The 21426-nt window shown below is 41.5% G+C and overlaps 1 protein-coding gene across 2 annotated transcripts in view; it reads left to right on the forward strand.

The window, feature by feature from the left end:
• LOC122777805 (prickle-like protein 2) overlaps positions 1-20557 on the forward strand; it is a 46473-nt gene extending 25916 nt beyond the window's left edge. Inside the window, exons 1-9 of one of the 2 annotated variants that reach the window (XM_044039287.1) lie at positions 12322-12386; positions 13251-13393; positions 15376-15489; positions 15588-15725; positions 16053-16256; positions 17317-17503; positions 18014-18168; positions 18251-19052; positions 19142-20557. In XM_044039287.1, coding sequence (XP_043895222.1) covers positions 13355-13393; positions 15376-15489; positions 15588-15725; positions 16053-16256; positions 17317-17503; positions 18014-18168; positions 18251-19052; positions 19142-20094 — 2592 coding nt within the window. In that variant the 5' untranslated portion in view covers positions 12322-12386; positions 13251-13354 and the 3' untranslated portion in view covers positions 20095-20557. Of the gene's footprint in view, positions 1-12198; positions 12387-13250; positions 13394-15375; positions 15490-15587; positions 15726-16052; positions 16257-17316; positions 17504-18013; positions 18169-18250; positions 19053-19141 lie in introns of those variants that run through there. The other variant, XM_044039288.1, reaches the window with a different exon arrangement.
• The last annotated feature ends 869 nt before the right edge of the window (positions 20558-21426 follow it).

Below are 21426 nucleotides of genomic sequence, written 5' to 3' on the forward strand. Positions count from 1 at the left end.
CAGGTCTGCATCAGTCTCACATTCCAAACATGTGTACTTAATCTTAATCTTTCAATTTTAGCAGCGGTGATTTCTCCCCCAGAGTTCATCTCCCTTTGACTTTTCCTTGTTTTCTTGGAGCACTGAGCTCCACATGTGTAGGTACCAACGAACATCCTCATATAACCTTAAGCGAGTTTCCATGGTTACTGTCTTCTTTTGACTGAAAAAAAGGGAGCATGCTTCGTCGTCACGGACAGTCCGCACGGATTCAAAATGGAGGCGTGTTCACGGTTGTCCACTAACAAAATATTGGCGGATGATGAAATGTGCGTCATACGGACCCCGAATTAACTTCAAGGAAAAAGTGCTAAGTGGAGGTCACACTAAATATGTGACGCTCTTTATATTTAGACATTTACAGGGAGAGAACATGCAGGACACCCTGGCCTACTTTGGGGGAACAAACCAAGGAATCTCTTACCGTGAGGCACCAATACTCCACCCCTAACTGTGTCCTGTTGACATTACACAGGACAGTTCATTAGACGACATCAAAACACAGCCACTCTCTCAGTCTCACGCCGAGCGTCTCTTCTTGACCAAAACAAACAAATTGCATTTCAAATTCTCATTGGCTGACCTTTACAGGATTCACTGCGTCGCATCCTATATTTATGTGCCACTGTTCTCCCATGGAGACACTGCTGTGTGTGAGTGTTTGATGTTTTACAGAGAGGGAGCCCGGGGCCGAAATAAACTACCACTGCTTTATTATTTGGAGCATGTGTTTTTACCACTACACACACACACACACACAGACACAGAGTGAGCAGAAAATATATTGAGTAAAAAGAAAATCTTCAAACCTCCCACTGTACGCGAGTGTTAATATTTCATCAGATGTGCTGAGCCTGGAGAATGTGACAGAGTTGAAAGTGGTAAAGTGCTGCCATTAACGGCGGAAAGCAGTGGATGACATGTCGCTGCCGCGTCTAGTTTTAGCCGTTTCCGGGCCCATTTCGAAGTCCTGAACAGCTACACTGCATCACAGCAGACAAAAGGATGATTAATTACCGTGTGTTAGAATGATAATCACACACAGTGTGTGTTTACGTGAAAATAATTGCCCAAATTAGCCCAGAACCAAGAACCTGTGGAGACGATTAGTCTTCTCTTCCCTTCGACTTGTGCATGTCAGAGCAGAAGAAGTCAGTACATCCATTTTAAATCTCTTCACTCTTTTCTTCGGAGGACAAAATGAATCAAAATAGTCTTAAATCAAGAGTATCGGTTAAGAGGAAAATAATGTCGATGAACGTGAAAGAAAAAAAGATACAATAAAGTCCATTATTGCCAATCAAATAATGTCAATAAATGAGAAATATATAATGTTCATCTTAACACTAAAGCTTGTAAAACGATGATTACAATTTAGTAACTGACGTTCAAAGGTCAAACTCAATTAATGTCGAATTAACACAACTGAGTCATATTTAAATTCCGATAATACGGTTAATAAAACATAATCCTGTTAACTTAAACTCTATATGCACCTTTGTGCATGAACAAAAATCCAGGTCAACCGACAGAGGAATAAAAGGCCATGACAATTATGTAGAAGAAAATCGTATATTATTATGGTGTGGCTGTTCTGTTGTTCTCATAATTAGTGCAAAAAATAGTGAATTGTCATTACTCACACACGTCTGTTGGTCTCCTGTCAGAGCGACGACCTGCGCTTATTCAAACGTCTTCATCTTCGTCAAATATTGTGTTTATTTGTAGCACATGAGTTCCTTTGGATGGTCGAGTGTAAGATGTGATGCTGTTTGAATTTCTCTCAGACCATTTTTCCTCTTGAATTTGGTTTTGAGCACAGGTGCACACCAAAACGGATTAACTCGTCATTACGTCATAATTGAACTAATCATTAACGCTGCAGTTGTGGAACCATTGGCAATTTTTGTAGCTGGTGATGTTATTATTCTGCCTCTCTCTGGTCTTCGTGAAGAGAAACAACGGAACGTTATTTATTTGCTACGGGTGGGTGATTGTTTTTTTTTTTATTGTTTTAATTTATTTTATTCTTTTTGTGTGTTTTATTGCCCTAAGTGAGTGTGTATGTATTTTATTTATTATTCTGTAACCTATTCACTGTGGTTGTTTTAAAGTGCTATGGAACTGGATTGGCTTTTTCATAGAAAACAGATTAGGTCAGTCGCAGACTACAGTTATTAGCAATAGCTCTCAGTAAGTATGCTATGCACAGTGCAGTCTACTAGCTTTAAAGGACTACTTCACCAATTTGCATTTAAACAAAGAAAAGAATGAAGATATTTCTCGACTCAGGGGAAACTGACGTTGGGAAGCACCATTTTTCAAAAATACTACCCCTATTCTAGTAATACAAAGCTAAATGCAAATCGGTGAAGTATTCCTTTAAGCTACTCAGGATACTCGTTATTATATGATTATATAATGAGTGCCTTCCTAATCGCAAGTTGAAAGTGGGAGTGAGGTCCCGATCCAGAGCAAAACAAAGCTAAAACAATACATACCAGCAGAGGGCAGCGTCTGTGCGGATAAAAACACCGTCACACACTTCTCGTAGCTTGTTGAGTTTGATCGGCTGGGATTACCACTGGATTCATCTTTGTTTATTAGGATGCTGCATTTATTTTATTACTATTACATTCTCAATGAATTGCAATGATTAATGCGTTATACACTGTATATTTGTGTTTTACAAGGTGAAAGTGTAGAAACAGAGGCAGTGATGTGATGGTAACGATAATTACTGCTGGCATTCTATACAAGGATAATAGATTTAAAGTTGCCTTTGCGTTATTTCTGCTGTCGTGGAGGCCATATTGTTCATTGTGATTGGTATTGCTCTCACTGTGAAGAGTTAATAGAGCCTCTGTCAGGCTCCATGCTTCAGCTGAGCACCTCCTCTCGTGTCAGCTTTTACATAAATAAGAGCCTTTTTTTTCTCCTCTTTTCTCTCCATCACTCCCTCTCTTTCTCTTTCTCTCATGCACACCCACACAGAGCCTGTCAGAGGCACATGAGGATGGGAGGAGGAAGGAGGGAGGCGGGTGAAGCATGACACGTGAAAAAGAAAACGCACTGCTCTTAAAAATGCATCTACAGCCCCGTGTTTCTCTATACACCGTCGCTCTGTTTCTCTCCTGAATGGAGCCGTTTCTCTTTGTTCTCTGAAATAGCCGGCATGTCGTGAGATCTTCTGTCCTCCGCCACCGACGTGTCGATTAATCTCAGTTAATTTATGTGCAAATTGAGATGCCACTAATCTAAGTGGATCTTCGGAGAGGACAAGCAAATTATGGGGGGGAAAAAAAAGAAAAGAAAAAAGAAGTGAATTCAGATTTAATGATGATTTATGATTTGTAAGACATGACGTACATGACACAACTCTGAGATATGAAAAACAAAACACGGAGTGGAAGATTCAGCAACGCACACAATATGTGACTTGTCTCTCTCACACACTCACTGCCTCTGTTTTTCCCCTTAAAATCACAGGTCTCTCACAGTAGTAAAGTGTGTGGTTGAGTACTTCGGACACCAATCAGTTACCATGGCAACTTGCAGAGTTATTCCAACTGACCTCGAGTTGGCTGACTGCTGCCTTGCGGAGGTACAGTCTGGATGAGCTGTGCTCGTGCACGCAGCATTGTACAAGAAACACAATCTACTGTGCATTCCTAATCCAAGCTGACGTTATCACCAAACACGACATTCTTCACCTGGCATTATAATTTCAATCTGTGTTTCATTCCAATCATAAGAATTAGACGCTTAATATAAAAACTATGTAAAAACAATGGACTTAATTCATTACAAGTGTAAAATATTTGCTTACATGAGAATGTGTTCCACTTTCATACACTTTAGGTCACACCTTAATTAAGTAGCAAATATAATCTGAGAAGGGAAATTCCAGATAATTAAGAATTGTCATGTATAATCTTTCTAATAATAATATAATAAAATAATAAAGTGCTGCTCTAACAACACCTTCAGACCTGGCTCTTAGATATAAGTTTAATTAAAATTTCTGAACCATGCATGTATAATTACTGTGGAATTTAAGATTTAGATCCTTTGTTGTTACAGTATCCCAAATACAGAATAAAAACAAATCAACACATAAAGGATGTAAGAATAATAAGAAGAAGTATATGAACAAGGTTTGGTAAACACACACAGCGTTTTTCAACATTTTACAGACAAAACAAGTACTTGATCAATCGAGAAAATAATTGACAGATTAATCGATTATGAAAATAATCATTAGTTGCAGACCTAATAGACAGTACAAACGTGGGACAGCAGACTGTACATGTTGAAAGTCACTGAAGTGGACAAAAAAATTGAAAATGTAAATTTAATGGCACAAGTGTTGCAACTAGGGCGAGTAGTAAACCTGAACCTGAAGTCTAAACCAAGAGAAATATAATAATCATGATGACTAACAAGCTTCCAAGATTCTAAAAATGTACACTGAATACAACAAAAAATTTTTTTACAGTGTATCTACAGACACGGAAGAGCGAATAGGAATTTACTTTGACATTTCATGGTCATTTATATTTATAACAGTCAAAAAAGGTTAAATCAAATGTTTTAATAATGTCAGTAATGTAAGATAATAAAATATGAAAACATTGTGTTCGTTATTTACCACTTATTTTAAGGCAATTTGTGAGACAAAAACAAGTTATAATCTGTAGATTATATATATATTTATAATAAATATTATATTATTATATGTTTTTATAATAATTTAACCAAGGACATAACCTCACACACGCTGTTCATGATGGTTTAACCTTTCCTCCTGAGACAAATGTCACATATTTACATTTCACATATCCAGTTGTCACCTGACCCAGAAATGGGCTCACGTGTCGCTGATGTTAATTAAAATCTCATTGTGTGGGTTAAGGAGCAAATGTTGAATATAAACTGGGTCAAATCTGAGACCGATTACAAGCTGTTAGTAATGATTATAGACTGAGCGGAGGGCAGGGAGTGCAGCCACTCACTCCATCAGGCTCGCTCACTGATTAGTTGCTCCTCGCTCGCTCAGAGTATTGATTTGCTGCAGTTTCTCTGTCCTCGTGGCACATGATTCCCTGTAGCCTATTGTACAGTTACAAACCCCTGATACTGCCACAGCTTTTGCACCTAACCATCACTGAATAATAACCCTTTAGTGAGCTTTTCATTGAAAAGAAACGACACAATGAATAATATTATTGAGTATGTGCCTCCTGTCCTCCTATAGCTATCTATAATGATTTGTAATGTTTAAATATCCAATAATCAGCACACAGTTTTAAAGTTTTAATGTTTATTATTGTTGTAATGTTTGTTGCATTTTTCTATAATGAATTATTATGTTTTTGTTTTTTTTGAGATCACTGCTCTCGTTGTTTTATGTGCAATAAATGACCCAAAACAATTCAAATTAAAGGTAACACTTTATATTAAGGTACACATATTCACCATTAACTAGGTGCTTACCAACATGCATATACAGTAAGTAGCATACTAGCCCTTTATTAGTAATTATTAAGCACATATTAACACCTTATTATCTATTGCTACATGAATTAAGACCATTTATTCACACCATCATTCAGAAACAACAATGCATTAATTTACAGTCAATAAGTGATAATTAGGAGTTAATTGCAGGAAAAATCTTAATTCATGTCATAGTATATCCTAGAATATGTGTACGTTAATATAAAGTGTTACCAAATTAAAATAGATGACTGTAATGCTGTAAAAAGGACATGAAAATGTGTTATCCAGTCATTTCTCCTCGGGACTTATTGATCACTAGCACCAAAAATATCCTACCTGCTGCACCTTTTATTCATGTTTGTGCAATTTAACGTTTGTTATTTCATGTGTTGACCCCAGAAGGACTAGCTGCTGACTGCTGACGCATGAGCTAAAGGAGATCTTTTAAGAAATAACACAATGGATGTAAACTACAGCTCGTGTAGCAGTGTCTCTTCCAAAATTCACTTCCTCTAATGAAAAAATACACAAAATTATAAAGAGTTCCCCACATATATTACCACCTTTTTTTTTTTTTTTACTAAAGCATGAATTACCCAAAACTATGCCTCCTCCAGGAAACAGAAGTTCACAACTTGTGTCTCCTTGTGTTGCTGGGGAAGAACAGAAGAGCATGTTGTGACTTATCAGTCATCTTGGCGAGTGCATACTCCGTCAAAAAGTCACACACACTCATCGGCGGCCTTCTGTACCGGGCGGAATGTGAATTTGGTCAAGACGCAGTGTTGCACTGAAACAGTTTAACACTTGATCTGTGTCTTTGTTCAACAATATACAGAGGAGACTTGCTGTGCATCTTAATAAGAGAGCTGTGAACGGGCCATTAGTCGAAGCACTGATGCACTCAGTGCTGCCGTCATTCCCACAATCTAACAACACTGTGCGTACAATAATTTCACATGATTCATAACAGTTCTACTGAAAATTAATTGGAGAGAGAGAGCATGAGCACCACTTACCATCAACTGGCTACTTGAATGTTAGTTTGTATTTGGAGTTTTTCCAATAAAAAGAAAAATGGCCCTGGATTAAAACAGAAGGGAATGCGTTCGGGCAAACTGTAAAACACAACGACATTAACTAAAAAACAACGACACAATAACAATAACTGAAACACAACAACATTAATGGCAACAGAAAAAGTAGGTACGTGCTGTCGACAAGGATCGTCACTGATTAGACTTTTAACCCGGAAATAAAGCGCCGGTTTCAGTGACATTAGTTTCAAGTTTGATATTCAACTGATATTCGCGCTCCACCTCCAACAGCGGCTCAACGACAGTTTTATTTAACATGTATAGACATAGAAAAGCGTTTGTTTGTACATATTGAAGCAGTTTTAATGACAAACAACTGAACACAGCCTCCTCTAGTCCCGTCGCAGAGAACATGCTGACATTGCATATTTCCTGACTGAACAAAACCTTGCTGATTATAATTGTGGCTACAGCTTGTTGGCATATGAGACACAACATCGCCGTATACATAGAGATACATCAATGTGTTCATAGAGCTACAACACCCAAGCAGCAATAAAGCTACATCATCCATGCGTTCATAGAGATACAACATCCATGTGTGCATAAAGCTAAAACGTTAATTCGTCCATAAAGCTACATCATCCGTGCATCCATAGATGAAATTGTCTTTATCCCTGATAGTTGGTCACAGGGCCAACATAATCTGCTAGGAGACCTGAGATTATGGCTGTCCAGACATTTTCCAGGGATGGCAGAGTAGCAAAAGCAGCAAATTTGCAGCGGGTGGTTGAAAGTTCAGCTTCCTGCAGGTGTGACCCTGCTGCCACGCCTTGCAGGAAGGCTCTGGAGATTCTTCACAGATTCTTCAAGCACTATGATAAAGGCTGGAGGGTGGTTTTGTCCGTCCTGTTTCAGTCGTTACGACTTGCTCCTGTTCTGAATGCTCAGCCATGAACCAGATGAAGGTGCTCAACGCGTTTTAAATGTCAAACCCTTGAGCTCAACTGACGGTGCTAGTAAGTAAGCTTCTAGTGAAACTGAAATACTGAAATTGTCACTGTGTGCAGTTATTGGTTAAAAGCTTCACTGAAGGATCAAGGAAATTACAGCATATGAGCAATCATGATAGTATACACAGCAGATCATTGCCCGCAGAGCAATTTTAAAGTCACAGTTTAGCATTTTAGAAAATGCTTTTTGGATGTTTTGGTGACTTCGTGTGGAGTTTTGTCACAGTGCTAAAAAAAAGGGAATTGTCCAGCATATAACCCAAGTAATAACATAAATTGTCTTCTTCTACATTTGACTTTTGCATGGAATAAACTGTTAAGATTCTGTATATTCTGGAATCTGGTGAAGTCCTGGTGGATGGATATCATTATCGTTAGGCAGAGTGAGCTAAAGGCCCTGGTATACTTCCACACACATGCCGCGCTCGCCGGAGAGAGCGCTACATATGACGGACCCCGGTATACTCGCGCGTCAGGGTCCTGTAGTATCCCACTTCACCATCAGGTGGCGGTACAAGTCTGGACGCCGAGAATATGACGCATTCCTACCAAAGAAGAAGAGAACAATTCTACAGCTCCCTCGGGCATGTCTGGTTCGAGCAGCTCATGAGCTGAAAGGTCCGTTGGGCAGGGGAGTTCGGGTTGTCAGCCGGTTCGTGGGTTGCCAGGTCGAGGTCCGTATGGCTGATCTTCTGTTGTCAAAACGTTTTTTCTGCTTGGTGAGCGGGGCTTATACCCAACATGCTCAACACGCGTGTGGTTCCAAAATCTGGGCTGCACGCGTAGCCCGCACATTGTGCGTGGGTCTGCGCTGTGCACGGATGTATACAAGGGCCTGAAGTGTTATCTACACTAAAGCACTGTTTCCCAAAAGCAAGAGCTAGAACTAATATACACATCAAACCACAACTAAAAGGTTGGGAAAATTCTGCAAAATCTTTGGAGACCCAAAAAAAAATCCCCCGTGACCCATATGTGAGTCCCAACCCAGGAATGGGAATCAGGTTACCCATCATTAGCAGGTGACACCTGAACGTTAATAACCAGGTGTCACCATGTTTGGTCAGGGAGATTTAGATTTGACAAAGACTATAATCTAATCCCTCTTTTTTTATATAAAAAGTGGACTTGATCACATCTTTTTCTCAGTGTTTCTATACAAAACAGCTCTGATTTAATTCAAGTCACATTTGAACTGACGTGTAACCAGCACAGCAGGCTGCGGATTTCCCTGCAGGCGTCCTCTCACGCAACCTCCACACTCCTAATGAAGAACTGCCTCAGGCCAGGCTAGAGGTTCAAGGTAGCATACCGGCAATCTCTCCTTACAAAGAAATCAGCAGCGCCCGTCTTAGAGAGATAAACAGTACTGAGCGCTGCTTGGATGGAGGCTGACTCACTGGCTCCGTCTGTGGAAATGTCTGCTGTTCCTCAGCCACTGCTTCACCTTTGTTTTTCCTGTGATTTCTAATCTGCCAGCTATTGTATCGCTGACACAAGAAGTCCCGTGTCATTATCAGAAATGTCGCGACCCATCATCTAAGTGTGGTTGTTTGTCGTGGGAATATACTATGACCTTGATAAGGACATGTCCTTATTTTTTGTGTCAGTTATCATTAGTGGTATGTTTGCGTCGATTTGAATCACAGCACAGCCTCAGCAAGTTCAACCAATATTAAAAACCATAAGTGTTTCCTTCCACTTTACATGAATTGACTCTAATAACTCTCCTCAGCACAACAGCACCATAAGAGGCACATATAGAGCTCATTCTTCCACTGTTGCTGGTTCACAAATTATTCCTTAATAGAGATCCGGATGTTTGTTTTTATCACCGTGACGACAGAAAAAGCTTCTGAAAAACTGAACGCTGCTAATTTGAAGCTCGAGCAATATATCGAAGAACCTGACATAGTGAATGTACTGTATCTTATAATGCACGTTCCCTTAAACTACTTACACAACACAATAAAAGCATGTAAAATGAACAAAATATTAAAGTAAATGAATATATTAAATGATCACTGCACTAGCGGAATCTGTTGCCTGTGTGTTCCGATGGCTCCGCCCTCTACGCTCACGTTGCACTGAGTTGTATGGCGGGGATCCGCCTCCCTCTGCCATTTCTCTGGATCATGGCGATGCGGTAAAAAAGCTCTCCCATATGCTTGTCCCAGACTGTTTTGGAATCCCAGGACTATTCAGCGATTCAACATCTTTACTTTTTATGAATACAGCTTGCATAGAGACGAGTTGCTTGCAAGTCTATGGATTTTTATCAGCGCAGCAGTTTCCTGCCAAAATGGTGGTATTTTGCTTCCAAGTGTTCCATGATGGGATTGTATGACGTCTGTCTGGGAAATGATTTGCATTTTATTTTCACACTTTGACGTTGGAGGCGACATATACTTGTTAATAATCCGTGCATTAGTAATGTGTGCAGCTGTTCAAATCTATACATCTGTAGACGAGGCACTGACATCTTTAGCATGGTGGCGTTATCAATGTCTACATGCAGTTGTCAATTTCATATTTTACAGATCTGGACCACTGATGTTCGTCAGCTATAGTAGCTGCATAGTTCTAAGTGTGTCAATGTGTGATTACCATGAAAGTTTGTCCCCAGAGGATGAACAGATGTGATTTCTGCCTGGGGCGGAAACCTACAGGGAAAACAAGACTTCATCAAAACCAAATGCATCACGTTCATCACGTATATAAACATGTGACATTTGAAACATTTGAAAAACTTCCACTCTGGACGCTGGAGCCAGTCCCAGCTGACTTTAGCCTAGGAGAGTGGGGTTCACCATTCACACCCACAGCCTCACCTATGATCCAATTAGCCTGACCACAATCTGGGGGTTGGGCTTTGGGCTGTGGGAGGAAGTTGAAATACCCAAGAACTAACACACACACACACACAGAAAACATGTAAACACCTCTATATATTAAATCAGGAGTGGGTCTTCTCTTTGGAGGACACCATGTCGGACCATGTTGGAGTTTTAATGATAACTGATGGCTACTATGTGTTCTTCAACATGCGTGGAAGGGAAGGGTGAGGTGGGAGACATTCTAACACAAGTGTGCCACAAATTGATGTTATAAAATCCTACACACTGTACTTTAAATCTTGATAAGGGAGTGCATTGACAGAGTATGACAATGTTACAAAGATGACGCCCAGAACATGCACGACTCTGTCAAAATGCATTGAAGAACTTTGACAAACAAAAGAGATGTCAGCAATCACAAGGCGCTTTTCCACTGTGCCATTCTAGCACTATTAGGCTCTACTAGGTTTGGTATCAGGCATGTCGCTGTCCATGACCTCCTCATAGTACCTCGTCAACGTGGGCGTCGGCCACTCGAAACTGCCGTGATCTTGTTTTATACACAACACAAACACAGAAACTAGTGTCAGGCAAAGAAGTTGTGTTGTCGGTGTAACTGAATCATTAGAATCACTTTATTTGTTAAATATTAAGATTTTAGAAAAATAAAATGTTGGAGAGTAACACACGTTTTTCGTGATTTTTAAGTCTTTTTAACTGATCTACGGTTTGATTCTTGTGTCAGACGTTGTGCTCGTGACTCTTCCAGTGACGATACTCTCTGTCCAATCAGTGGCCGGCAGTCAGTTGCCAGCACAGGTACCAGGTGCTAGAACTAAGAAGAGCACAAAAAATGAGCATGTCGAGCCCAGTCTTGCTGTAACTGTAGAAACAGCACTAATATGGACTGCATTTTTGAAGAGACTTCTGGTTTGGTATTCCCGGTCAGTAGTTAGGTAGCGTTCCGCAGCAGGCAGGAGAACATCTTTGAAAGATAACATTGTGGGGTACATTTCTGGGTATCTAGTATTTGTTGGTCCGGGTGCAAATCTTCACAGTTTAATGTAGATTTATGAAATTATACATGTTGTATAATTTCATGTTGTGTATCTACTGCCTCTCTGGTCAAACACCAGCAACTGCATTTTAATGTTGCCATTGGCTTCCTTGGTCCACACTTGCATCACAAGCTTTCATCACCTTCTCGTCCAACCAGCGCAAGACTCCAGACTCCTCCCCCTTTTATAAACGCAGAGATGTTGCTTCATCACCTTATCGAACAGTGCAGCAGGTTCCTGCCAAAATGGGGTTATTTTGGTTCAGAGTGTTGCATGATGGGATTGTGTGACATCAGCTACCAGAGCTCTATACCTGGCTGGGAAATGATTTGCTTGGTATCCATGGATTAATTAATTAATATATCTGTGCGCTTTTCACTTTTATAAAAGCTGGAGATGTGGCCTCATCGCCTTTCTCTCTCCACCACTGGTGTGAGAGGCTCGTCTCATCGAGCCCCTCACACAGCTGCAACTCAGTGTCAGACTTCACTGCTAGACCACACCCCCTTCACTTCTACCCACTCACAGTCTACTTCTTTCAGAAAAGGAGATTTAGTTCCCCATTAAAGCTAAAACAGGGCCTTAAGCGTGGGAGCTGGATGTGACACTGAGGGAAAATTAGCGGAATTGCACATGTTTTGGGTTTTTTTTTTTTTTTACATTATCCTTTGTTTCATCTCCTTCTCAATGTTCTGCTCTTTTGCCTTCACAGGAGTATCCACTGTGTCCACTGAATCGGTTTGTGTAGAGGAGCATGTTGTGACAGCCATGTCTCTGGAGATGGAGAAGACCATCACCAAGCTGATGTACGACTTCCAGAGGAACTCTACCTCTGACGACGACTCTGGGTGCGCGCTGGAGGAATACGCCTGGGTTCCCCCCGGCCTCAGTCCCGAGCAGGTACGCAACACTTTCACAGTCCTGCCAATGAGTGCGTCATTAGCCTGTGTTTATTTCTGTCTGACACAGACAGGCTGGAGGTAATTAATCTGAATCGTCCAGTGGAAAGTGGAAAGTATTATTGGCATTTTGCTAAGGAAAAATGTAGTGATCTGAAACAAAGACGATAGAACGGTGTCATTTAAATGTCCTTCATGGTGTGAGCTGATGATGATTCTCTGTTTAAAACACGCACAAATCACTCATTTCTAAAACATAATCCACTTCTCTATCTGTGCAACAAATGTTCTGCTTCCATGAAGAAGAAATAAGCAGCGAAGCAAGACTCTGCTGAGTGATGTATCCATGTGTAATTTAAGATCAGATTTTATGGGTTTATATAGTTTGTGCTGTGTCTATTTACATTTTTCCACAGTGGATCAACAAAAGTACAATTGAATCTGTTTTTTACATGAGTTTGTGTATTTTTAAATGTATGGGGGATACATTAAAATATCTTCTTCATAACTATGTTTATGTTGCCGTGCAGAACAAAAGCCCCATTTTGTTCTGCACGTTACTGTATACTTGTGAAATAGAGACCCAGAGGGACGGACCCAGTGATTCGACTGAGTGAATGTTTGCATGAATCTAATTGAAAATGTGTGCCGTCGTGTTTGTGTGTGCAGGTTCTTTGAAATCCCCTGTCTGGACTCATTTGCAGCTTAAACGCCTTTTAATTGCCAGTGAAAACAACTGTGCACATAAAGAGGGAGATACCTACTCGTCATTTTCTTTTTATTATTTCTGTCCATTGTTGTTGTTTTTTTATAACACAATTCTGTTCAGCTACTATTTGGTATAAACATTTGTGTCTTAATTTAGTAAGAACAGCAACCCCCCGATGCAGAGGGACTCCTAGGGCTCTGTGAACAGATGACAGGCTGGGCTGATAACAGTCATTTTCAGCAGTCAGCCATCTTGACAGGATGCTGAAAGAGGCTGCAGCTTCGCTCATCCAACAGGAGGTGCAAACAATTGTCACTGGCTGTTCCTTTTTTCTTTTTTTTTTTAAATGCATTTGAATGTAACGTATTTTTAAGCTTGTCACCACTGCATTCTCTCTGCACAATGACTTTATCGTGAGTCACATTTTACAAGAAAATCATCATTTTTATGGCGCACAGTTCTTTCAGCTGTCAGAGCCCAGAGTCACTTCTGACTGCATCTGCTGTGACAATGGGGTTAGTTTGTGTCGCCACTCACTTGTTGGAAGTGTTTCGGATGAAATGTTCCAAAGTGTGGCGTCCGTGCCAGAGCCGGTCACTTCTGCCCATCTCCCACTCACTGTCCGCCACAGATCATCAGTCATCATCATAATTAGATTTGAAATTTAACCCTCGTGCAACCTTAAAAACACAACACATTAAGTGCAAAAAACATGCCTTCCACACAATAAAATATTTAAATTGATTGATTTTTTTTTTTTGCAACATAAAAATAAATTAATTTTAGCATTGTAACTTGAAATGCCAGATACATTTTTGTTTAAAAAAACAACAGATTTTCCATATACTAATGTGTATTATGGACAATGTCGAAATGTGTTAACACAGCCAAACTTATGAAAAATAAAAGATAAACATATATAAAATACAAATTCAAATTCGTACAAATTTATTCTGTAGATATTTTCTTATCATTGTGATTGTCGCCTCCTGTTTTAAGTTTTGATGTGATGATGGACATTGTAAATGTTTCATGTTAAGATTACTTCAACTCTCTGTACATGACACAAAAGGTTCATCACAAAAGAATGCAAATATATAAAAGGACAGTGGGTTGCTTATGATGCATAAATGCTGTATTTTTGTATTTGTTTGTTTTACAAAACACAAGCATTGAGAAGAAATTAATATATCCACAATGTATTTGTGAGTATTTTTTGACGTTGTGATAACAAAAATCTCAAATTTTGAAAGCTTTTGAAATAAAACTTATAACAAATAGCAAAAACACTGATGGGGGTAAATATTAATGCTTCAACAGATTTATGGAGGAGGCCACCATGTTTTTACAGTAGCCTCGGAGAGAAAACAAGTCACTTTAAAGGGGCAATTTTGTATAAAGTCTCTGAGCTGAAATGACCTGGACCACAGAGTGTTACCCTCCACAGTGTTGAAAGAATTAAGTGCGTGTGATACAGAGAATCTGAGTGGCAGCTCTCGGAGATGCAACTCCTTATCGTCTCCCTCGCTGGCCCACTGATTATGTAAATTGGATCACAACAACTTAAGCAAAACAGGACTTTACACCGCAGCGACGACTAAACATGGTTTCGCTGAAAATCCAAGACAAGTGATGAGATTGTTCGCTGAGTGTTCTTCGATTCCATTCCGCCCGTTAACATGCAAATGAAAAAAGGGGGTGTATTCAGGCCACAGATGGAGAGTCTTGCTGCATCATGAATTCTAATCACAGTGCCAGTATCTGGAGCTGCAATTTCCTTTAAGCTATGACAATATTAGCTGATGAAAATTTTAAATAAGCCGACTCTGTTTCAAGGTTGTGTCTGGTGGTGCAGCAGCACCTCATCCCTCCAGGTCTAGAGAGTGTTTTCCAAAGGCAGGGATGATGGAGAGAGCATTAAATCCTCAACCAGTGTCAGCTTCATTTAGATTTCAATGAAGCCAACACACATTAATTAGGATGTGTCTATGCCGTTAGTTTATACTTTGTTAAAGTTAACTATTATCAGTATTTTTACATTAGGATCTAATGATGAGTCCTGTGTTAAAGGTCCAGTTTGTAACATTTACGAGGGGTTGCTGCACAAAATCGATGTATATCACTTTAAAATGATAAGTCATTTGGTTTTTGTAGCTTTAGAATCAGCTCTTTATTTGAAAAAATAAAAAGAACATATAAAAAGAACAATGTGATATTTACTTTAAATCCAAGGCTTCATCACAACCGTGTGTGTGTGTGTGTGTGTGTGTGTGTGTTTCAGGTCCATCAGTATTATAACTCCTTACCAGAAGAGAAGGTGCCGTATATAAACAGCCCCGGAGAGAAATATCGCATCAAACAGCTGCTTCACCAGTTGCCACCACATGACAATGAGGTAATCAGTGAATCGCACATTTATACCAGAACATTTTCCCACTTTTGATGTCACATCTCATTTTCATGATAATGAACTGTGTATGTATTTTTTTTTAGGTGCGTTACTGTAACGGTCTGGACGAAGAGGAGAAACGAGAGCTGAAGCTCTTCAGCAACCAAAGGAAGAAAGACAATTTGGGACGAGGCAACGTTCGTCCTTTCCCACTCACCATCAATGGAGCAATCTGTGATAAGGTAGGGACGTGCGTGGAAGGGCAATGATGTTAAAAGCTCCTTTCTGCCATAAAGACATTTTCATTTTTTTTCTATTCAATCTGAATAATTCAGCCCTTTTTAAAATGATATTCTGGTTTTTTTTTTCTGATGTTTCATCAGATAAGTGACAGAGATATTAAGCGGGAGACGTTTCAATCTTGAAGAGTAATTTCAAGTAGCATCTGCTCAGTGTTACCACAGCCCTGCTTTTCTATCCTCTTTCCCTTTTCCTTTAACTTTCTTTTCTGTTCTCGCCCTTCATTGATTTTCCTTTTATTTCCCCCTGACTCGTCTCTTCTTCTACAGTGTGGTGGTCAGATAAATGGAGGTGACATTGTGGTCTTCGCTCCGAGGGCCGGTCACGGAAAGTGCTGGCACCCTCATTGCTTTGTCTGCAGCATGTGTGAGGAGCTGCTGGTGGATCTCATCTACTTCCACCAGGATGGCAAGCTCTTCTGTGGCCGGCATCACGCCGAGAGGCTAAAACCCCGCTGCTGTGCCTGTGATGAGGTGTGTCTGTCTGGGCCTGGAGCCCTTCAGAGTTTGGAAATGACTTGGATGTGGATGAAACTAGTACTCTTGCCATGTCAGAGAAAGTCTGTTTTGTGGATTTGAGATCAAAAAATAATGAACAGCCTCAGTTATTGGTACTAATTTAAGTCCAGTGACGTTTGTTCACTCGAAGTAGGGACAGAACAAGGACAAATCATACTGGAGTGTAAAAGCTCATTTACATATGCAACACATGATGAAGTAGATATTATTTAATTTCAGGACAACTATAGTCGTCGAGTAAAGAATATTGGGCCAAGAATGGAACCCTGAGGTACCCCATACATCAACAGCAATGCTAAATGTGTCCACCTTTAAGAGTAAAACTACTTAACCAGTTAAAAGGGTTAGTTGTTTTAGAAGTGTGGTTGTATGAGGTACTAACTCACAGTCACTCTCTCACTGAAGCTATAGCTGCAAATAAAATTGACATCTGTGATATCATAAGATTATGTTCACTGTTGTATCTCGCCATTTAACAGCCTTTTGCAACTGGAAACTGAAATTTGTGTTGCTTTGTAAAACACTCACTCACTCACTACGAGCAATTTCCAAGAAGTGTTTTACTCTTGGAGAGAAATTTGTTATTCATAACAAACAGTAAGTTGATCCACTGCTGCCTCCATCAGTATGTTAAAAAGTGTTATTTTGTGACTTCATTCAGCGTTAACTAAGGGACACAAATTTAAAAGTTAGGGGAGACGTCAGCAGCTGCCATGTACCACTGAGATAAAAACACTTCATTCCTCTGTGGAATCTGGGATGGAAGGTTGCGCAAAAAGTTGTCTAATGGCGAGATAAGTGTAGCAAACATATTCTTAAGACATCAAACATTTAAGAGGGCGAAGATTTTATTAGCCAAGCATTCTGTTCATAAAGAATCACTTTTTCCTTTTGTCTCAGCTGGCAGCCATTATTGTAAAGTATTACTCTGCATGAATGCATGACCCCCGTGCTACTTTATGGAACTGTGTTGTATACTGTCTCTGCTTATGAGTGTATCGTCTGGGTCACGCAGATAATCTTTGCTGATGAATGCACCGAGGCAGAAGGCAGGCACTGGCACATGAAGCACTTCTGTTGCTATGAGTGTGAGACCACCCTCGGTGGCCAGCGCTACATCATGAAGGACGGACGACCGCACTGCTGCAACTGCTTTGAGTCCCTTTACGCAGAATACTGTGATGCTTGTGGGGAACACATAGGTACGGCACATGTTTTTTTTATTGCTGCTGTTAACATATTTAACACATATATGCACTGTTAACAAAACCTCAAACAGCCTTTTATTCTAAGTGATGATGCCATTAGCTCTGAGTGCCACAGCTGTGAGGGGGTGGAGTCTGTGCAGTGAGACATGGATGGTTATTATCAGTCCAAGCCTCAGTAACAGTGAAAGAGTGTGTTTCAGGGGATGTTCCCATGTTGAATCCAGATGGGAGCAGTGACAGATGATTCCCGAGCTGTTGAAATGTATCTTACAGATCAAGTGATCATGTATGGGCACAGAATCACAAATGTTGTTCCTCCTTTCGAGCACTCACAAGCAAAATGAGCTTCACCCACAGGCAGCACAGACTTTGCAGAATCAACAGTAGTATTCCAGATAGCTGCCATCACATTACCATTTTTATCTAGTTAAAACTGGACTCCTTCGTTCACAGATGGTGAAAAATGGTTTCTGGTGAATGTATGACATTTGTTTCTTGTGAAAGGAATCGACCAGGGTCAGATGACATATGATGGGCAGCATTGGCACGCAACTGAGGAATGTTTTTGCTGTGCCCATTGCAAGCGCTCTCTACTGGGTCGCCCCTTTCTGCCAAAACAGGGGCAGATCTTTTGCTCACGGTCTTGCAGTGCTGGACAGGTAAGTGGACAGAAAAGATATATTCAGCTTGCATATTTTTCATGTTAGCAGCTGTTATATGTGTCTTATTTGACTCGATTAGGATCCAGACGAGTCTGACTCTTCAGACTCAGCCTTCCAAAGCGCCCGCTCCCGAGAATCCCGCCACAGCACCAAGATTGGGAAAAAGGAGCGTAGGAATGCAGAGCAGGAGCGACGGACTGCTGATGTCCGCCAACCGGCTCCTCCCCCCATGCCTGACCGCCTGTCTGCTGAAATCGATCCGCTGTCTGTTCAGATGGACCTTCTAAGCGTCTCATCTAGCCAGACTCCAAGCAGGACGCCTAATCGCACACCCAGTCGCACTCCGAGTCGTGCCCCGAGCCTTAACCAGGTATGGATGAGCCGGGATGAGCCCTATATCCCTGCATCTTATGAGGGCCCTCAGCGAGAACCCTCCCCTTCCCCTACGCCCATACATTTGCTGGGTCAGTGTAATCCAAGGCAGGGCTACAATCCCAATGCGAATGCTCATCCCCCAGCCCAGAATCCTGCCAACTCAGGCAAGAGACCTGATTCCTGGGGAAAGGAGCAAGGCAATCCCAAGAGGACACCTATGGCTGCTCTGAGGGGCCACTCCTTTAATGAAAACTGGATGCATCACAGCCAGGATGAGTTCAGGCCCAACAAACTACGCACCCAGATGAGCTTCAATGAGATGTCAAGCCAGAACCAAGGCTTCTCTGACAAAAGGAGCATCAGCCTTCACGGATTCCAGAGAAACGGCAGACCACCTCTCACCAGGAGGAACCCCATCAATGCCATGAGCTTCAATGAGCCCCTCACTCCTCTAGAGCAGACTCCTCGTGGCTCCATGGACTCCCTGACAATTTCCAATGCTACAGGTACAGTGATATAAATAAAATAGCATGATACAGTATGATATGATGGCAAATCATCTGAAAATGTGACATGACATGTGTGCCTCTCACAGGTAACTCTCTGGATGGGGTCAGCAAGCGCCAGGAGCATTTGTCAAGGTTCTCTATGCCTGATCTAAGCAAGGACTCTGGAGTGAATGTGTCTGAAAAGAGTAATATGGGCACTCTCAGTTCCTCAGTCCAGTTCCACAGCACAGAGTCACTGTCCTCTTCCCGTCCCTACAACAACAACGCGTATGGTCCACTGAGAGTCGGCTACCCACTGCAGTACTGGGATGGCCCTCAGCCACTGGGCTTTGATGGCAAAGGTCATGTCGGTGTGATGGACAGCAGCGGAAACCTGAGGATGGCTCCCATGAGCGACAGAATGCCTCGTCGACGCATAAATGCACAGGAATCTGTGTCGCAGCAACCACAGCCACAACCAAGGCTCCGCAAACACCATCGTGGAAACCACAGTAATGGACAGCACCGCAGCGGCCGACACCACAAACGTTCTCGGCGTTCCCGCTCCGATAACGCTCTGCATCTGGTGGCAGACAGACCTGCTGAAGTGGTGGAGCTGCCCTACCGCCGCGTTCAAGAGGATTATGACCGCTTCCCCGCCGGGCACGCTGCTCGGGAGTTGTTTGGTCTGGAGCCAGGTGGGTACAGGCAGCAGCCGCACCGACCCTGCCCCCGCACCACCTCTGATCTCACCCTGCAGAATGCTGGCTGGCAACCTGTGGGTCTGGGTGGGCCACGCTGGAGCGACAGGTACATGGAGGCTGCCGACCCCTGGTGTTCCAGCTGCTCCTCTTCCTCCGAGTCTGAGGCTGATGAGAGTTATTTCCTGGGTGAACCAATCCCTCGGCCTGTGCAGCTGTGCTTCATCAATAATGAGGAGCTGCGCCATCGCTACAGCCCCTCTGGGATGGGTGGCCATCACGGGCCACTGCATGGACCGATTCATGGCCAGCTGCACACTCGCCAGAGGAGGAAGAGCAAAAACTGCATAATTTCCTAGATGTAGAGAAGAGAGAGCGATGACAGGGAGAGAGCTAAAGCAACAGAGAGGAGGAACAGAGGGAGTGGGAAGGTGAGAGTGAGACAATTGACTGTGTGTGTGTGTGTGTGTCCATATGTGTCCGTGTGAGTGTGTGTGAGTTGGGGTTGAAGAGAGAAAAAGGCCTATTTTATGTGCTTGTGAACTTACACAACTCTACACTGCGTAGCGTTAGTGTACACCTACACAGAATGATCTAATCATAGGAGGAAGCTCAGCCGGATTACACAACAGAAGTGTTTACACTGATGGAGATCAGCTCCACCGACAGCACCAGGAAGCGCTGATGAATTTGACAACTAAATATACTGTGGTCCGGGTAAATAACATGACGTATGTACGTGCGTGTGTGTGTTTGTGTGAGTGTGTGTGTGCATGTATCCATGTTACGGAGAGACTGAAGAAATCCGTTACAGTTTGAAAAGGGAAAAAACACTGGTCCATCTGCGGTGATCTGACTGTTCATGTCACTGCTCAGTGATTCCAGCCCTGGGCAGTGAAATTTATTCTATGTGGACAAAGCAGAAATTGTGTTGGGACAGTGAAAGCTACGTACTAGATTCCAAGCTGTGTGTCATTGTTTACCTCAGTGGAATCCAAATGCTACTGGAATATAGTGTTGGCTCGCTAGCCCCTGTTATCACATTGTACAAATAGTCTGTTGAACCTCGTGCTCTACATAGCCAGCTCTCCATGCTTCACCAAGGACAGAGCGCCGGGCAGCCTCTGCTCCTTGACCATTCAGGCACAGTAACGTCAGGTATGGTCCCGTTTTCTCTTCTGCACCATGCTTTGTTTTTTGAGGGTTCCCTGTAGGCACTTAAGAATAATGGAATTAATAATAATGCTAACAATAATAATAATAATAATGATAATAATGCAAATAATAATTATAATAATATTAAAGAATAATACCTGTTAAATGTATATATAGTAATAAACGTAATAATGTGATGGATGTAGTGGTGTAAATATGATGTACATATGGTCTTAAATATTATATATATATTTTGTAACTAAAAGAATCATTATTTGTATAACATGATGTAGAGATAGGGAGACTTGCATGTTGATTTGTTGTTGTTGTCTCATACTGAAAATAAAGAGTACTTCAATGAACAAGTTGTGTTGGACCTACGGCTGCAGGCAATACCTTAATGACAGTAATTAACTTCAACAACCAGAGTTCAGACATACGTCGAAAAAAGGTTTACACACACACTTAACAATTTGCAATATAACACATATTATGCATTGAAAGTTTTACCCCAAATGTGTGAAATATGATTCATG

This window comes from Solea senegalensis, linkage group LG11 (genome assembly GCF_019176455.1).
Source record: "Solea senegalensis isolate Sse05_10M linkage group LG11, IFAPA_SoseM_1, whole genome shotgun sequence".
Classification (NCBI taxonomy): domain Eukaryota; kingdom Metazoa; phylum Chordata; class Actinopteri; order Pleuronectiformes; family Soleidae; genus Solea; species Solea senegalensis.